The 18,959-nt window shown below is 35.6% G+C and overlaps 1 protein-coding gene across 2 annotated transcripts in view; it reads right to left on the bottom strand.

Annotated features, from left to right (window-relative positions):
• Positions 1-18,959, bottom strand: part of GNAI1 (G protein subunit alpha i1) — an 89,415-nt gene that overhangs the window by 9,467 nt on the left and 60,989 nt on the right. For both annotated transcript variants that reach the window (XM_082473617.1, XM_082473618.1), the window contains 4 exons: positions 16,408-16,565; positions 12,787-12,915; positions 6,305-6,434; positions 4,802-4,955 (listed from right to left, as the gene is read on the bottom strand). In XM_082473617.1, the coding sequence (XP_082329743.1) occupies positions 4,802-4,955; positions 6,305-6,434; positions 12,787-12,915; positions 16,408-16,565 (571 nt within the window). The remainder of the gene's footprint in view (positions 1-4,801; positions 4,956-6,304; positions 6,435-12,786; positions 12,916-16,407; positions 16,566-18,959) is intronic.

Here is an 18,959-nt window from a genome sequence, read left to right as displayed (position 1 = left end):
TATATGTTGTCTACAAGAAACCCGCTTCAGACCTAGGGATACATACAAACTGAAAGTGAGGGGATGGAAAAAGATATTCCATGCAAATGGAAATCAAAAGAAAGCTGGAGTAGCAATTCTCATATCAGACAGAATAGACTTTAAAATAAAGACCATTACAAGAGACAAAGAAGGACACTACATAATGATCAAGGGATCAATCCAAGAAGAAGGTACAACAATGGTAAATATTTATGCACCCAACACAGGAGCACCTCAATACATAAGGCAAATGCTAACAGCCATAAAAGGGGAAATCGACAGTAACACAATCATAGTAGGGGACTTTAGCACCCCTCTTTCACCAATGAACAGATCATCCACAATGAAAATAAATAAGGAAACACAAGCTTTAAATGACACATTAAACAAGATGGACTTAATTGATATTTCTAGGACATTCCATCCAAAAACAACAGAATACATTTTCTTCTCAAGTGCTCATGGAACATTCTCCAGGATAGATCATATCCTGGGTCACAAATCAAGCCTTGGTAAATTTAAGAAAATTGAAATCGTATCAAGTATCTTTTCCAACCACAATGCTATGAGACTAGATATCAATTACAGGAAAAAAAATCGGTAAAAAATACAAATACATGGAGGCTAAACAGTACACTACTAAATAACGAAGAGATCACTGAAGAAATCAAAAAACACCTAGAAACAAATGGCAATGAAAACACGACGACCCAAAACCTATGGGATGCAGCAAAAGCAGTTCTAAGAGAGAAGTTTATAGCAATACAATCCTACCTCGAGAAACAAGAAACATCTCAAATAAACAACCTAACCTTATACCTAAAGCAATTAGAGAAAGAAGAACAAAAAAGCCCCAAAGTTAGCAGAAGGAAAGAAATCATAAAGATCAGATTTAAATGAAAAAGAAATGAAACAATAGAAAGATCAATAAAACTAAAAGCTGGTTCTTTGAGAAAGTAAACAAAATTGATAAACCATTATTAGCCAGACTCATCAAGAAAAAAAAGGGAGAAGACTCAAATCAACAGAATTAGAAAGGAAAAAGGAGAAGTAACAATTGACACAGCAGAAATACAAAGGATCATGAGAGATTACTACAAGCAACTCTATGCCAATAAAATGGACAACCTGGAAGAAATGGACAGATTCTTAGAAAAAGCACAACCTTCTGAGACAACCAGAAAGAAATAGAAAATAAAAACAGACCAATCACAAGCACTGAAATTGAAACTGTGATTAAAAATCTTCCAACAAACAAAAGCCCAGGATCAGATGGCTTCACAGGCAAATTCTATCAAACATTTAGAGAAGAGCTAACACCTATCCTCTCAAACTCTTCCAAAATATAGCAAAGGGAGGAACACTCCCAAACTCATTCTATGAGGCCACCATCACTCTGATACCAAAACCAGACAAAGATGTCATGAAAAAAGAAAACTACAGGCCAATATCACTGATAAACACAGATGCAAAAATCCTCAACAGAATATTAGCAAATAGAATCCAACAGCACATTAAAAGGATCATACACCATGATCAAGTGGGGTTTATCCCAGGAATGCAAGGATTCTTCAATATACGCAAGTCAATCAATGTGATACACCATATTAACAAATTGAAGGAGAAAAACCGTATGATAATCTCAATAGATGCAGAAAAAGCTTGCGACAAAATTCAACACAAATTTATGATAAAAACTCTCCAGAAAGTAGGCACAGAGGGAACCTACCTCAACATAATAAAAGCCATATATGACAAACCCACAGCCAACATTGTTCTCAATGGTGAAAAACTGAAACCATTTCCTCTAAGATCAGGAACAAGACAAGGTTGCCCACTCTCACCACTATTATTCAACATAGTTTGGAAGTTTTAGCCACAGCAATCAGAGAAGAAAAAGAAATAAAAGGAATCCAGATCAGAAAAGAAGAAGTAAAACTGTCACTGTTTGTAGATGACATGATACTATACATAGAGAATCCTAAAGATGCTACCAGAAAACTACTAGAGCTAATCAATGAATTTGGTAAAGTAGCAGGATACAAAATTAATGCACAGAAATCTCTTGCATGCCTATACACTAATGATGAAAAATCTGAAAGAGAAATTAAGGAAACACTCCCATTTACCACTGCAACAAAAAAAATAAAATACCTAGGAATAAACCTACCTAAGGAGACAAAAGACCTGTATGCAGAATTATAAGACACTGATGAAAGAAATTAAAGATGATACCAACAGATGGAGAGATATACCATGTTCTTGGATTGGAAGAATCAACAGTGTGAAAACGACTACGCTACCCAAAGCAATCAACAGGTTCAGTAGAATCCCTATCAAACTACCAACGGCACTTCTCACAGAAGTAGAACAAGAAATTTCACAATTTGTATGGAAACACAAAAGATCCCGAAAAACCCCTTACCTAAATGTAAGGCTAGACACTATAAAACTCTTAGAGGAAAGCACAGGCAGAACCCTCTATGACATAAATCACAGCAAGATCCTTTTTGACCCACCTCCTAGAGAAATGGAAAGAAAAACAAAAATAAACAAATGGGACCTAATGAAATTTCAAAGCTTTTGCACAGCAAAGGAAACCATAAACAAGACAAAAAGACAACCCTCAGAATGGGAGAAAATATTTGCAAACGAAGCAACTGACAAAGGATTAATCTCCAAAATATACAAGCAGCTCAATATCAAAAAAACAAACAACCCAATCCAAAAATGGGCATAAGACCTAAATAGACATTTCTCCAAAGAAAATATACAGATTGTCAACAAACACATGAAAGGATGCTCAACATCACTAATCATTAGAGAAATGCAAATCGAAACTACAATGAGGTATCAACTCACACCGGTCAGAATGGCCATCATCCAAAAATCTAGAAACAATAAATGCTGGAGAGGGTGTGGAGAAAACAGAACCCTCTTGCACTGTTGGTGGGAATGTAAATTGATACAGCCACTATGGAGAACAGTATGGAGGTTCCTTAAAGAACTAAAAATAGAACTACCATACAACCCAGCAATCCCACTACTGGGCATATACCCTAAGAAAACCATAATTCAAAAAGAGTCATGTGCCACAATGTTCACTGCAGCTCTACTTACAATAGCCAAGACATGGAAGCAACCTAAGTGTCCATCAATAGATGAATGGATAAAGAAGATGTGGCACATATGTACAATGGAATATTACTCAGCCATAAAAAGAAATGAAACTGAGTTATCTGTAATGAGGTGGATGGACCTAGAGTCTGTCATACAGAGTGAAGTAAGTCAGAAAGTGAAATACAAATACCATATGCTAACACATATATATGGAATCTAAAAAAAAAGTGGTTTTGAAGAACCTGGGGACAGGACAGGAATAAAGATGCAGACGTAGAGAATGGACTTGAGGACATGGAGAGGGAGAAGGGTAAGCTGGGATGAAGTGAGAGAGTGGCATGGACATATATACACTACCAAATGTAAAATAGATAGCTAGTGGGAAGCAGTCGCATAGCACAGGGAGATCAGCTTGGTGCTTTGTGACCACCTAGAGGGGTGGGATAGGGAGGTTGGGAGGGAGACACAAGAGGGAGGGGATATGGGGATATATGTATACGTATAGCTGATTCACTTTGTTATACAGCAGCAACTAACACAACATTGTAAAGCAATTATACTCCAATAAGCATGTTAAAAAAATAATGCAATACATATAATATTTCACTTTCACATTTTTTAACCAAAAAAAATTCTTTAGACTTTTTTTTTTTAACAATGAGGATGGAGTGAGGGTAACTTGTATCAATTAGCTAAATTAACCAAGCTTCATAATGTTTAGATTTAGAGATCAGATAAACTGTTGGTAGTTAAACTTTTTTTTTTAGGCATCGAACTTTCTTCATTAAAATAAAATAAAGCCTTATTCAGAAACCCAATATGCAAAACAGATGAAAGCTAAATTACTCTGCTTTAGGGAGGGAGAAGTTGAGTGTGGAGGGGGGCAGGGGGTGGGGAGTGAGTATCACTGTTGCTTGCACCCACTTTCAATAGCAGCCAGGGAAGTGTTCCAATGAACTAAACTTAACCAATGTTTTAGCCCAACTTCTGATTTCACAGATGGGGTAGTGAGACCCCATTAACTGCCTTGTTCAACATCAAAGAGCTAATTATGGAAAAGCCAGGACTGCATCTCAGGTCTCCTTTTCTCACTGCAGACCATTTTATACAGTAGTAAAATTAAAGTACCACTAACAGTCTCATTACCAAAGCCTGGATTTCTTGTGAAACCTTCCCTGACTCCCCTGAGGAGTTAGCTAACTCACGGACTCCTTTCTAATTTTTCCCCCTTCCAATTACTATCCATGTTCCTTTGTACTCGCGTGCTGCACTGCTATTGTGTATTTGTTTGTTTAGGAGTACCTCTGTCTTTGAGATTAAGTCAGTGACCAGAGACACATTTTATTTATTGTGCATCACACAATACCTGACATAAGATCTGTTAACTGGCTGAACCAATCAATATCGTAAGTTTACGAAGACTTGGAGTCATCATAGAAAATTATCTAACAGCTTTTCCCTAAAATGAGTGTTATTTTCAATCATCTCACCCACAACTCAAGGAACTACTTGTGCTTGAATGCAGTTTGATAAATAATTTCTCTTAAAGGTTAAGAATTACTAAGCCAAAAGATTCAAATCAACAACTGAAATCTTGCCTTAGGGAAACGTTCACTTAGAAATATACGAGCTGACAAGTTATCTACAGAAAGTAAAATACCTGCATATTCTGGATAGCATATAGTGAGAGGGCTCTTTTTGATTTTTTCTTCGAAGAGATCCTTCTTGTTTAGAAAAAGTATAATAGATGTATCTGTAAACCATTTGTTGTTACATATGCTGTCGAACAACTTCATGCTTTCATGCATTCGGTTCTGTAATAGAATACAGCCAGTTTGTCATAATGGCAAGGATTTTGAGAAATATTACTTTTAAAAAATGAGCGTGGAAAAAAAAAGTATGGTAATACAATAGAACTTAGCTGAAAAATAGGTAACGTCCCACAAAAACATATTTTTGCCATTTAAGAACAAGCACACACTTTGATTTTAGGCAAGATGAGTGTCTACGTCACTCATCACTTTTTTGCATTCAAACAGTACTTGCTGAGTGCCGGCAGCATGTCACTGTGCTGCAGGACCCTGCGATCTAGAAATGCGAAGTGCAAACGTTTCAAAGGAGACCTCATTATTACAGAGCGAACTGAAGTTTCCATTAAAAGATAAGTAGAGGTTTTTAAAGATTAATAAATTAAACTGAAAAAGCTGAAACACAATTAGCCCAATACCCTAAATATAATGGTACATTAGGGAAGGAAACCTCCAATTCCTGCTTCCTGCCCTTCCAGTGTGGTTTCAAAAAGGGCACTAATATATTTTATAGTGCCAGAATGACAGAAATGAACATGTGCACTACACCTACTGCATGATAATTGTATATAACTTATTTTAATAAAAGAAACTGACACTTATAGCTTTTTTCTAATTAAAAATATTTCCCCCAGATTAATGGTACACTGAAACACATCTGAAAATTACATGACAGTAGCAAAGTATAACAGAGGTCAAGGATTACTGAGCTGGCAGAAGTAATAAGTTAAGAAAAATAAGCCTTGGACTATAATGGAACTAACTTTATTTTCATTTAGTATGTAGACACCAGATCTCAGAAATGCCTAGTTAAGCATCTAGGGTTGAGGTGAGATTAACTTTTTGTCAGGATCCATCTGTTCTTCTTTGCATTTTAAAAAGGAAATATACTACACAGAAAAGTTAGAGAAAAGAGCCTGAACTTTCAAATAATTTAGGCATTAGCAAGAATTCTTCAAGAATTTTTCACAGAAAAATTCTTGGCTACATCTCTAGCTCTTCATATGCCATGCTCAATCTTTAAAAGTGGTTCTGGGCTTTCCTGGTGGCGCAGTGGTTGAGAATCTGCCTGCCAATGCAGGGGACACGGGTTCGAGCCCTGGTCTGGGAAGATCCCACATGCCGCGGAGCAACTAGGCCCATGAGCCACAGTTGCTGAGCCTGCGTGTCTGGAGCCTGTGCTCCGCAACAAGAGAGGCCGCGACAGTGAGAGGCCCGCGCACCGCGATGAAGAGTGGCCCCCGCTTGCCGCAACTAGAGAAAGCCCTCGCACAGAAACGAAGACCCAACACAGCCAAAAATAAATAAATTAATTAATTAATTAAATTAAAAAAGAAAGTAGTGGTTCTACTTGCCATTTCTTCATCTTCAGCTAGAACCAGGTCATAGTCACTCAGCGCCACACAGAAGATGATGGCGGTCACTCCTTCAAAGCAATGAATCCATTTCTTCCTCTCAGATCTCTGTCCTCCCACATCAAACATTCTGTAAGAGGAAAAATAATGAGTTTGACATCACGCTGAATGTTCAGAGGCTCTGAGGAGTTCTATAAAAATCAACAAAAAAAGCTCCAAATCGCATAGGGAATGTGGGATGGAAAGAAAGGAGAAAAGGATTTTATGGGAGGAAAATAATGTCACAAATTGATTTTCACAAAGGAAAAAAAGTCTGCTGGTTTTTAAACCATTTTGTTTTATCTCACAGTAGAACAAAACAAAAACCCCAAAATACCCTAAAAAAAAAAATAACACATTCATTAACGTATGAGAACACGTTAGAACAGAACATGAAAACAAATACAAAAGAAGGGGCAGCGCTATAAGAATGCGGAGATGACAGAATATATTCAATTTGCTAAAGTCACAGAACATTAGAGGCAGAGAACACGGTCCCCTCATCCAACTACAAAATGTTTTCTCTCAGAAGCAATACAGCAGAACTTCGATGTAAAGGAGAAACCATCCCAGGTAAGAAAAGCTGAGCAAGCAAGTCATATTTAAACAGGGGCAAACAGGCTGCCTAAATTAAAAAGTAAAACCATGGTACAGAAAAAAAAAGATGAGTTAAATGGATGGCCTACTGAACAGTCTGAAAATTAGGATTGAAAAAACTTAATTTTTACATGATACACAACAGTAGACCATTGTAGGTTACTGTACAGGGTAGTAACACAAACAGTACAAAAACAATAATCTTTTCCTCTTTTCCTTGTAAGAGTTTAAGTTAAGCACAAGTTGAAATTCACATAGATTATGTTATGCAACCTAGAAATAACCACTTACATAACGGAAACACTATGCAAACTGGTACATTTTTAAAGGCTCCATTTATCTAGATACTGCACTAATTAAAATAGTCCCTATTTAATTCTCAGGCAAAAAGAATTTTCCCTGTAGAATAGTTTTGGCCTATAAACCAAATCCGAGTACATAGGATCTGTACTCATTACAAAAGTAACTAGTATTGTTACTTTTATCATCATCTAAGTGCCATTCTTTCTATTAGTTTAGCTAGTAAATTGTTCATTAAGTTTAAGTATGCTCTATAACAAAATGATTCTACTACACACCAAAATGGGTAAGATATAAAAAGGACAGCTGGTAATAAAGATCACACAAGAACAAAAGAAATTAAAATGATTACCCATTTGTTAAATTGCCAAGGAACACAATTTGAAGACAACTTTACCAAAAAGATAATATATTTTAGCTAACTTTTCTGATCAAATGTCACATATTTCATGACCACTCCATATAAAATAACAACAAAACCCACCCTGTCCCACATTATCACTCTGTTGATGGCTGGTTTTACGTGTCAATTTGGCTAGGCTATCACACGCAGCTATTTAATCAAACACTAATCTGGGTGCCGCTGTGAAGGTATTTTCTGGTTATGATTAACATCTATAGTCAGTTGATTTTCAGGAAAGGAGATTATCCTTGATAATGTGGGCAGAACTCATGCAATAAGTTGAAAGGCCTTCAGAGCAAGAACTGAAGTTTCCCAGAAGAAAAAAAATTCTGCCTCAATACTGTAACATCAGTTTCTATCTGAGCCTGCTGTCCTGCACTACAAACTTCCAATTCGCTGGCACCTACAGTCACGTTAAGCCAGTTCCTTGAAATACACAGAACCTACTGGTTCTGCTGCTTGCGAGAACCCTGACTGACACAAATTTTAGTACCCAGAGTGGGGTAATGCTGTAAAACAAATTCCCAAAACTGTGGAAGTGGCTTTGGAAGTGGGTAATAGGGAAAGGCTGGAAGAATTTTGAGTTACTTGACAGAAAAAGCCCAGAATGCCTTGAAAGATGGTTGGTTAGAAATACGGGTATTAAAGGTGATTTTGATGAGACTTAGATGGAGTGAAGAGGATGGTAGAAAAGCTTCTATCTTAGAGAATGAATATATATCATCATGGACACAATGTTGAAAGATATATGAATGTTAAAGATGTTTTTGTTGAGGTCTCAGAAGGAAATGAGAAGTATATTATTGGACACTGCAGAAAAGGTAATCCTTGTTTTAAAGTGACAAAAACTTGGCTTAACTATTCTAGGGCTGGGTGTAAGGTAGGACTTGTAAGAGATGAACCTGGATATTTAGATTTAGCTGAGAAAATTTTCAAGCAAAGAATGCAAGGTACAGCCTTGGTTCTCCTTGCTGCTAAAGTAAAATGCAAGATGGAGAGAAACTGAGGAGTGAACTAATAAGCAAAGAGGAACCAGACCCACACAGGGAAGAAGGCCAAGGACTGGAGTGATATGGCCACAAGGCAGGGAACACCAAGGACTGCTGACAACCACCAGAAGCTAAGAAGAGGCAAGGGAGGATTCTTTTTTCGAGCCTTCAGAAGGAGCATAGTCCTGCTGACAAACTGATTTTAAACTTCTGGCTTCAACTATCAAAGAATAAATTTCCATTGTTATATGCCACTAGTTTGTGGTAATTTGTTACAGCAGCTTTAGGAAACTAGTATATCCCCCTCATCGTGCTTTATTTCTCTTTGTAGCAATTATCACCCCCTGAATACTAAATAGTTATTTCATCTCCCCTCCTCCCCCAACCCTAAAACAACGTAAAGGCAAAGACTTTGTTTTGGTCATGTTATATCCCCTCCACTGGACAAACACACGCACTTCATAAACATTTGTTGAATGAAAGAATGAACTGTGTCTACAGAATATTTTAAAACACTTTCAAGCAATAATAGACTAATTTTTACCAATGGCATTTTTCACAGAACTAGACCAAAAAACTTTAAAATTTATCTGGAAACATGAAAGACCCCGAACTGCCAAAGCAATCTTGAGAAAGAAAAACAAAGCTGGAGGAATCAGACTCCCTGACTTCAGACTATCCTACAAAGCTAGAGTAATCAAAACAGTATGGTACTGGCACAAAAACAGAACTATAGATCAATGGACTAGGATAGAAAGCCCAGAGATAAACCCACGCACCTATGGTCAATTAATCTATGACAAGGGAGGCAAAGATATACAATGGAGAAAAGACAGTCTCTTCAATAAGTGAGGCTGGGAAAACTGGACAGCTACATGTAAAAGAATGAAATTACAACACTGTCTAACACCATACACAAAAATAAACTCTAAATGGATCAATAATAGGTTAGTTTTACCATGTTGAAGATCTAGACCTTCCAATTATGCTGTGGGAATGTTAAATATAAAAGCGCTTTAACTTGATAATCAAGTAGTATGAATACAGAAGAAATCTTCAATTTATTTAATTTAGAAATGAATGAGGGTCATTCATATACTGGTCATAAAGAACCTTTAATCTAAGCCACTGCTTCTCAAACTTCAGTGTGCATTAGAATCTCCAGGTGGGTAAGTTGATGCTGCTGATCTGGAGACCACACTTTGAGAATCACTGGCCTAATTCATAAGTCAAGGAGCAAAAATGACTAAGAACTAATATGACAAAGGATCAGACTGTGCACAGAGCATTTTCATTATTTCACAAATACAGGAGAATTATCTTCAAATTCTGAACTTCTATTTCTTTAACCCAAAACAAAGCAAGATTATAGTATGTTCTCCTTCATATGAAAAGATGAGACTTTTGACTAGTATCAAATAGGGAGTGAAATTGAGTTTTCTTAGGTTTCTCTTTTTAGAGGGAGCAGGGGGAGGGAGGGAAGATGGAAGGGGATATATTGGCTATCCTGAGCTATGCTGACTTACCCTCAGACTGTCATCTAATTCCACTGTGACCAAGACTGAGACAATGCTAGTTGACCATATATGAATACCAACCCCATAAATGACATTCCACCCCAAAACCAACTGCATATTACATTACTAAAGAAAAGGAATAGAAACATGTTATGATGATTTTCTAAGAGAAGGGATGCTTTAATTCTATATTCAGCAAAAATATATCAAGATAAAACTGTTAATTCTTTAAAGCAAAATAATCCTCATAGACACTTTCTATACATGCCCAGTCACAGAGGTGATAATATATATTGTTGTATTGTTGTTATAATGCCTTATTGCCTCATTTTGAATGCTAATTCCCATACCACAAAATAAGTGAAACTGAAATTTTATATCAGCAGTTAAAAATCAGACAATGAATTTATACCACAAAACACACAAAATGATAAGCACACTCAAGAGTTCCCAGTAGAATTATTCTAAGTATATTTTTGCCCTCATTCTTCTGAGGCTCACTTAACATATAAAAAGCAAAGTTGGAACCATATGTTAGCAATGATAGTAATTTAACAGAATTCAAATCCAAAATAAGACAAAGTTTATTTGAAGTTCCTGACAGACCTATGTTTATCTGTAAGTCAGCAAGTGAAAACAAGTAACTAAAAACATCCTGTGAAATTTTACCTCACCCAAGGAGACTAAACAGAGCGAGATAAGTGGACTTCCTGGAAGGACCATGATGACAGACAACTCCTGATGTTGAAATGGCAACTTTGAGAAACCTAGGCTGGAAGTGAAGTGTATGGTCTGGAAGCGAATGTTTAGGGTGCATCTACCGAAGAACGAAACTGAATTTTGCACAGTTAGATTGCCCAAAGCACCAAATAATTGATGTGACATTTACCTTTGCCGTTTCCCATCATTTACAGAGCTCACAACTCTATGTTTCCTTTTATAGACAGTAACCATTTTATGTATAAACCTCTGACAATGAGCAAGATTGGACCAGTCTGTTAAGAATCTTAAACAAGTTTGCCCTTACCTAACCAGGGGCCTATGTCCAGAATCCTTACTTGCTAACCCTAACCCCATGCATTTTCTCCTGAAACTTCATGGTTAGAATAAAGTCATCATCTGAACATAACAATTTAAGTTTACTATAGAATATGGTCTTAAAGCAAGGTAAATAGAAACCAAAAAAATCAGAATTTAAGGTGTACTAGGATTAAAAAAAGACCCAGTAAAGCTTAAAATCTAACAGTGAATTTCCTTATAATTAAAATCACTTTATAATTTTTAAATACATCTGGCAACAGTTATCAAATAAGACAAATCAGATTATTTAAAATAATACTATTTTAATATTCCTCAGTTTGGTTATTTAATATTCTCCAAATAGTAAGCAAACTAAAAGAAGGTAAATGATTTCAATAAGAGATCATACCAGCAGGGAAAGGAAAAAAAAAAAAAAAAGCCCACTGATGCCAAAAAAAAAAAAAACAAAAAAACGTGAAAACAGAAAAAAATTAAAAGCAAATGCAAAACAGTACCATGTTACAGTACCAAAAGTTACACGGTCAGATAAATTAATTATGATCTATATCTCTGTTTAAGAAAGCAGGGCAATGTTTGTTTTTTTTGGAGGGAAGCTGCCAGGGAAAATTGAAATTTAATTTTAGTTTTCTGGAAAACTTAATTACATGAATCACTGAATGTGGGATAATGTAGTGATAAATGATAGTAACAAATGTATTATATTTAAAATACTTATGGAGAGAATCAGAGGTATAGTTGCATATATTTAGCTGTGCTCCCCACAACTTGTAATATTGAGCTTCTTTACGAGGTGAGCTGATGAATATTTGTTTTTAATCTTTCACTAGGAGCCTTTCTTTAAGATGGTTTCAGAAATTCTGCTTTATTATCATACTGCTTCAGAGAACTGGAGTTAACTGAAGCAAAATTCAGCAGTTTTTCTCATACTTTGAAAACTGTTACTTATTGGAAAAAGAAAAACATAGTTCTGTAAATCTGAATGCAATGTTTAAATCAACTTCCCTGAGCCCAGTTCATTACACAATGAGCGGACTAGACAAAATGAACTCCAGATTCCCTTTCATTCTAAAGGCTACCACTTAGTGCTTCTCTGTTCAGACTTCAGTTAAGTTATAGTACACTGTAAATTAAATGAACATTTTTCATCATGAAATAGTACAAACATGAGTTTACATAAATAAAAATCTTTGTGAAAATTTTTAAAAAGGTAACTTTTAAAAATATTTCCATAAATAAGCATATGTTCTATCAGTAAAACCTAAAAATGGATGGCAACACTTTTCCAAAATATAAAATATTAGAGCAGTACTTTCTTTTAAAAATAAAAGCCAAAAACTATTTTTATTTAAGTCGCTGTGAAAAATATAGGCAAAAGGAATTTGCATGGCTATTTTTTCTTAAATAAAAAATATAAATATTCCTCCTGAATGTTTCTTGACCTCTTTCAGCCCAAAATTCTTTTCTCCAATCAGCTGTGAAACATTTTTTGTAATTTCAAACTCTAAAAATTTTAAAACTTTTATTAGTATACCTTTTTTTCTTAAACAATGTGTTTTGTATCTAAATTCATAAATCATATGTTTTGAAGATACTCACTTAAAATGAAGATCTTTGAAAGTAAAATGGGTTTCAACAATTCCTGTAGTTTTCACTCGGGTTCTGAGAACATCTTGTTGAGTTGGGATATAATTTGGTTGTGCAATTCTGTCCAAGTCATTCAAATAGCTGAAAAAATAAACAACAGTATGCTAATAGTTAACACTGTCAATAAAGATCATCTACACCAGAGTAAAACATTCTGATGCATGCAATACTCCAGATTACTGAAGTTTTTATATTTCTGTGAAATGATGTAATTTTAAGTCTATATCTTACACAACTCTCACAGAAATGAAAATGTTTATACTTCTCCAGCCACAAAGTTCCTTAAATATTTCAGTAATTCTCCTTGTTGGAAAAGAAAACAAAGTAATAACTTCATAAACATCCAAACTCATGGCACACCATGAATTTGTCCCTTGAAACTCTTTATTACACTTCTTCGATGTAGCACTGTGTTTATGTTCCAGACATTATTCGTTTGTTGAGAAATTAGAAAGCCTTCCTAAGTAGTGAGGAAACCTCTGGCCAAAGGCTGAATTCAATATTGTTCCTTTTCAACCAACCTTAAGTAACATACAGGAAAACACAACACATGCTCCTGTACTCTACATTTTACTGCCTCTATGAATCAATATTCATATTTTACTTCTCACTGATTTCAGTCACTCATTCAACACTTTCTGCCAATGATGCAAAATATGTTGTGCTATAAAAATGTAGTGGTGCCATACCATGCAGTTCTTTTATTCTGTGTCCACTTAGGTAGTAGAATCAATAATGTTACAGTCCAGGTATGGCGAGATTCAGGTGAACCTGAGTGGTTCAAGAGGGCTTCACGGATGGTGAAGGGCATAAATAGAAATCTGACAGGTGCAACGGATAAAAGGGAATGTCATTCACATCAGGAAAAGCAGTCGAACAGTATGGAGGTAGGAAGAAGTCCACTAGTAGGCTACGCATGGAATTAATCAGTTGAACGTGGGGATCATCACCGAAGTGTTTTCTAATACTAGAGTGGAAGAGTCCAAGATAATTTAGACGATACACCTAGGTTTATTATAGAGAGGCACCAACTTTTGAAACTTTCATTGATGTTATCCTCTGAAACTGTTCCTTGGCCATTTAGAATGGGGTCTTACAAACAAAAGGAGCTCAATAAATATTTGATTTCTGGAGGTGGGGTTGGAAAGCTATCCCGTGAATTAGTAATCAAAATGTTTTAGACAGTTAAGTCTATGTATGTGATGCTGATACCAGAAGCTGATACCAGAATACATGGAGATGACAGCTTGAGTTATCTGTATTATATTTACTGAATTTAAAATAATCAATGTATTACTGCATTGGTGATAATCCCCTAGTACCTCATCCGTGTGTTTAGTTCCATATATATAACATTCACCTTACTGTAAGAAAACCTGACTTAAAAAACAAACAAACAAACAGGCCATGGCTAGATTTTACTAATTGTCCCTTTGAAATAGTGAGCTATTCTTATTTAAAATTTACTGATTACTCCTATGTACATTTCTTTGCTTAAAACTGCTATAGTTCTATTAGCCTCTAAAAATAATGCACATTTATATTTCAACAAGACAAAAAAGAAAAACAGGCATCGTGAAAAACTCCAATTGTTTTAAAAGATCACAAATTTAAAATGTAAATTGGTGGTTAGATGGCCTTATGGGCAACTTGGCAGCATCCCCTATCTCCGGTCAAGAATTCAGAAATCAAGATAGCTTGTAACTACCACGGAGAAAAAAGATTGTTATGATTTCCTTCATTCTTGAAAAATGGCTCCATTATTGCCATCTTAAGATGAGAACTACTAGTAATGAAATAATGCGGAGCCAAAGTGACACGTTTCTTTCAGAGCGTGTCCAAGCGCTGTGCACAGGACAAAGGGTCTTGGTAAATATACTGAGGGGGGTCCAGAAAGATAGGGGGAAATGAACTTCAATCTGTTGTCCCTAAGAAGCACCCCTTAATTATTCAAACAGTTCCCCTTGCTGGGCTCAGCTCAGAGACACCTTCTCACCGTGAGTGACTTCCACTTAGATCTTTCTTCAGGTTCTGGTGGCGCCAAAGCAAGTATGGTGGACTAAGAGCTGTGTCCTTGCCCTAAGAATTTTTCTTCTAATTTTCTCTTCTAGCTTCTGTAAAGTTTGGTTTAGTAATTTAAGGGCATATTGCGTGATGACCATGTATCAGGCAATGGAGATATAACACTGGGCAAAAACAGACCTTACTGAACTTACAGTGCAGTGGCAGAGATAAAAAAGAATCAAACAGTCTCAATGTAAGTCAAATCACCTCAAAATAAATGTAAATCTGTGAGTAGTATGGAAAAAAATACATCACATCATGAATACCTAACAGGGAGTCAAAGGCCTACTCATTGAGTTGAAAGAGTATTTCCTTGTAGAAGTGAGGACACCAGTTGGAGAGATGGGCTACATAGCAATAAGAAGATGTTACATGTAGATATATAAACTATGTATGTAATAATTTATATATTTATACACTTGTAAAACACTAAGAATACATATTAAGAAATATAGCATTATAAAAATTGTGACAGGTGACACAGTAATTTGTATTACTTACTCATTCACACTAAATCATTTACCTAACACTGAGTACTCTGACGTGCAATACATGACATGCTATACGATAATAAGGTCCTCAGGAGCCATACCCGTTGGTTTTCCACTGTGGCAAAGTATGTGTATTTACCTGGACCTTCTAATACCTGTCATCTTCTATTTAATCCTCACTTGTGTTCCTAAGAGCCAATAGCTCTGTCAAGAAAACTGAGTAATTTTGGAAAGTAAAATGAGTGCAAGGCACATGTTTCTAGTCATATCGTCTTTGACATTTCTGAGTATGTGTGCCAAGTAACGGAAACAAATCCTTGATTTTTTTTTTTTTTTAATTCTACGCAGATCATCAAACAGAAAGCTCCCTGATTAGGTTTTATCAAAACTTCTTTTATAGACTTTCTGGGGCCACCACCTGGAAAATCAGGGCAGATTTTTCTTCTAAAAAACTAGACTTAGATATCTGTAAACAATGTCCAATGCAACAGGGCACATACAGTTGACAACTTTCAACTGTACAGCTATTTTATTTTCATCAGTGAGAAAATATCTTGGGATCACCATGCACCCCTTTAAATGGGGTGCCTGTCACTCAGGGTGTCTGTCACTGGACAAGTAACTTCTCAGGCACTTAGTAAACAAAAAGCACACAAATCAGTTACTCTCCCCTTTGGCTAGCTCCAGGCAAACTAGAGATACACCCAAATTCAGAGTAAATGTTGGCAAGTTCCAATTACTTTCTTGGAAATATACTGGAAACAGCTCCATTCTGCACGTTTCAATTAGAGTTACATGAGTCTCTTGAGACAACTTTTGAACACAAGGGAAATACGAGCCTTGCTACCTACAAACACACACAAAAAAGACAGAAAAAGTTTTGAAATACTGTCATCCAAAATATCCTGAGTTGTACAAGAATGTGTCAGCCAAATCTGCACTAAAAGTGACTTGGCGGTATACCTGACTTCCAAGTAACTATTCATGATAGAGTAGTTCTGAAGTTACGATTACTTACTATGCTGCAGAATCATTAAGCTGGTACTCCCGGGATCTGTTGAAGCAGGCTTGTACACCACTGTCTTTCCACAATCTCTTTATAACTCCAGCAAGTTCTGCAGTCATAAAACCTTCCTCAGCAGCGCCAGCAAGCACAAAGAGTTGGCGGGCATCATCCTGAACATTCAAAGTCCATTTTTATTTAAAAAGTAAAAAGGCAGACACTACAGATAAAGTATATTATAGATTACAAAAAGTGCAATAGTGAATTTTCTTTATGCCTTTTATTGGTGTCATAACTTGGATTTCTCTAAAAGCACCACTTAAAAAATTGGCTTAATCAAAAAAGCATAATCTTAAATCATGAGTCCATGTTTTGTGATATTAGTAACAGCCAAGGCACTAAGGAGCTGAAAGAATGACGACACTTGCAGCTCATGAGAGAATATATTAACCAACTACCCACTGACAGTCTGTTGTACCCTTTTGAGAAAACAGAAGAATGTATGCTTTGCCTCTCCCTTACCAAAATGTTTCTAATCTAAAAAACACATTAACACCATTAGAGGTTATTTTTAGAATCTAATTAAATGTTAGCTTTGTGATATACTTCATCGATGCAAAATAAGTTCAGAGAAGGGAGAAATCAATGTGGAATAAAGCAAGAATAGTTCCACAGAATGGTGTGAGATTTTTCAGAAGACCTTAAAGTATGTATACCTTAAAAATCAACGGGCCAGGAGATGGGGATAGCTGTTTGCTAATCCAGGCAAGGAAACAAAATAAGCACAGCTTTGGAGTAGAAATACTCATGACACATATAGAAGACAGCATGCAAAGATTTTAAATGAAGGAATACTACACATAAATTTAATTAAATTTTGCTTAAGTTTTGAGGCTACAATATTTACAGTTATTCCGATCCATAGGTAATCAAGCCCACTAGGTCAGTGTTGTCCAAAAGAGATAGGAGCCACTGACGCAATTCTAAATTTTCTAATAGCACATTTTAAAAAGTGTAAAAAAAAAAAAAAAAAAAAAGTAAAATTAACTGTAACAATATACTTTACTTAACCCGTATATAAAATATCATTTCAACATGTAATCAATATAAACTTATTGAGATATTTCATATTATTATAGATATTTAGTCTTTGAAATGTGGTGTTTCTTTTATACAGACAATGCATCTCAATTCAGATTAGACACATTTCAAATACTCAGTAGCCACATATGGGGTAGTAGCTACAGTGCTCTATAACACAACTCTAGTCTTCAGGTAATAACACAGTGAATACAAAAATAAGGGATATGTGAAGTTACCATCTTTGCAAAGATTCTTTCTGGCCTGAGATATGCAGCTTTATGTTAACTGGATAGACAGTCCATAATTTTTCTCTAGGGGCATTTTTTCCAACGTGGTGTAGTAGCTCTTTATAAAGTGACGCACATATTATGATAAGGCATACAGAAGGGAAGCATTTGGTGACACAGGCTAGCTGAGGGTACTAGCTGACAATATAAATTCATTCTACCACCAATTTGTGAAACATTTTCTTTTCAGAGGGAACCCATCGTGAGAAATAATTAAGTCACTCAGCATGGGAACGTATTATTCAAGCATATGTTTCCCTTTTTAGTAAATCACAAGAGAAATGCATGCAAGCAAGTAACACTTGTACCATGTCCTTAATAAACCCCAACAAAACACAATTTCAAGTCGTTTTTAGCACTATTTACCTAATTCCAGTAAACAGTTATTCACTTTTCCAAATAATGACTTATATGAGAAATTTCTAAATTTGGTTATTTTTATTTTTAAGTGACATCAAATATATTTTTCTCCATCCATTTTAGAAAAGTGCTTTTCACTTAAGTGAGCTTTAAAATGAGCTTTCATTATGATATATTTATTCAATTTCCATAAAATTTGTTGACAGAAAAGACTAATGCCCTCTGGTATGGGTCATAAGATCACGTTCTCTTCAAACTTTCCGGGAAAGAAGCCTGAAGAAAAGACTTGGGAAACTGTGGAAGCTCTATTTATAAACTGCAGCATTCAAAAATGTCTCCTCTTTACAAAATGTAAAGAAGTCTCTTTTCCTTAAAAAACCAACTGGAATACTCATCTCCATGTCATTAGCAGGACATTCAGATGTCTGCAGATGAGCTTTAAGTAATAAATTTAAGCAGGAAGGTACTTCAGAAATTATTCTACCTAATTTTTTGTTTTGTTTAAAAAGAACCTGAGACATAGAGAGATTGTGCAATTTATTTAAAGTTCCACAGGTAATTAGTCACCCAATCCCACATATTAGTCAACAATTACTAAGTAGCCACTGCCTAAGACAAGATAAATTTGACAACTGCAGAATGATGACAATAATCCTATCTTGTCATGGACTTAGGTCTTTTCAAGATTCATTTAAAATGTTACTTAAGAACATTTAAGAAAGAAAGACAAACTTGAGTGTACTAAAACAGTACAACATAGTGTCGAAAAAGGGTAGGGATTACTAAAGGGCTATAGGTAAGTAAAGCAGTTTACAGGAACTCTTTTTGTAGTGTTAA

Source organism: Balaenoptera physalus (genome assembly GCF_965194825.1).
Source record: "Balaenoptera physalus genome assembly, chromosome: 8".
Classification (NCBI taxonomy): Eukaryota; Metazoa; Chordata; class Mammalia; order Artiodactyla; family Balaenopteridae; genus Balaenoptera; species Balaenoptera physalus.
Note: the sequence above shows the minus strand (reverse complement) of the source record. Positions and strands in the feature narration are given on the sequence as shown.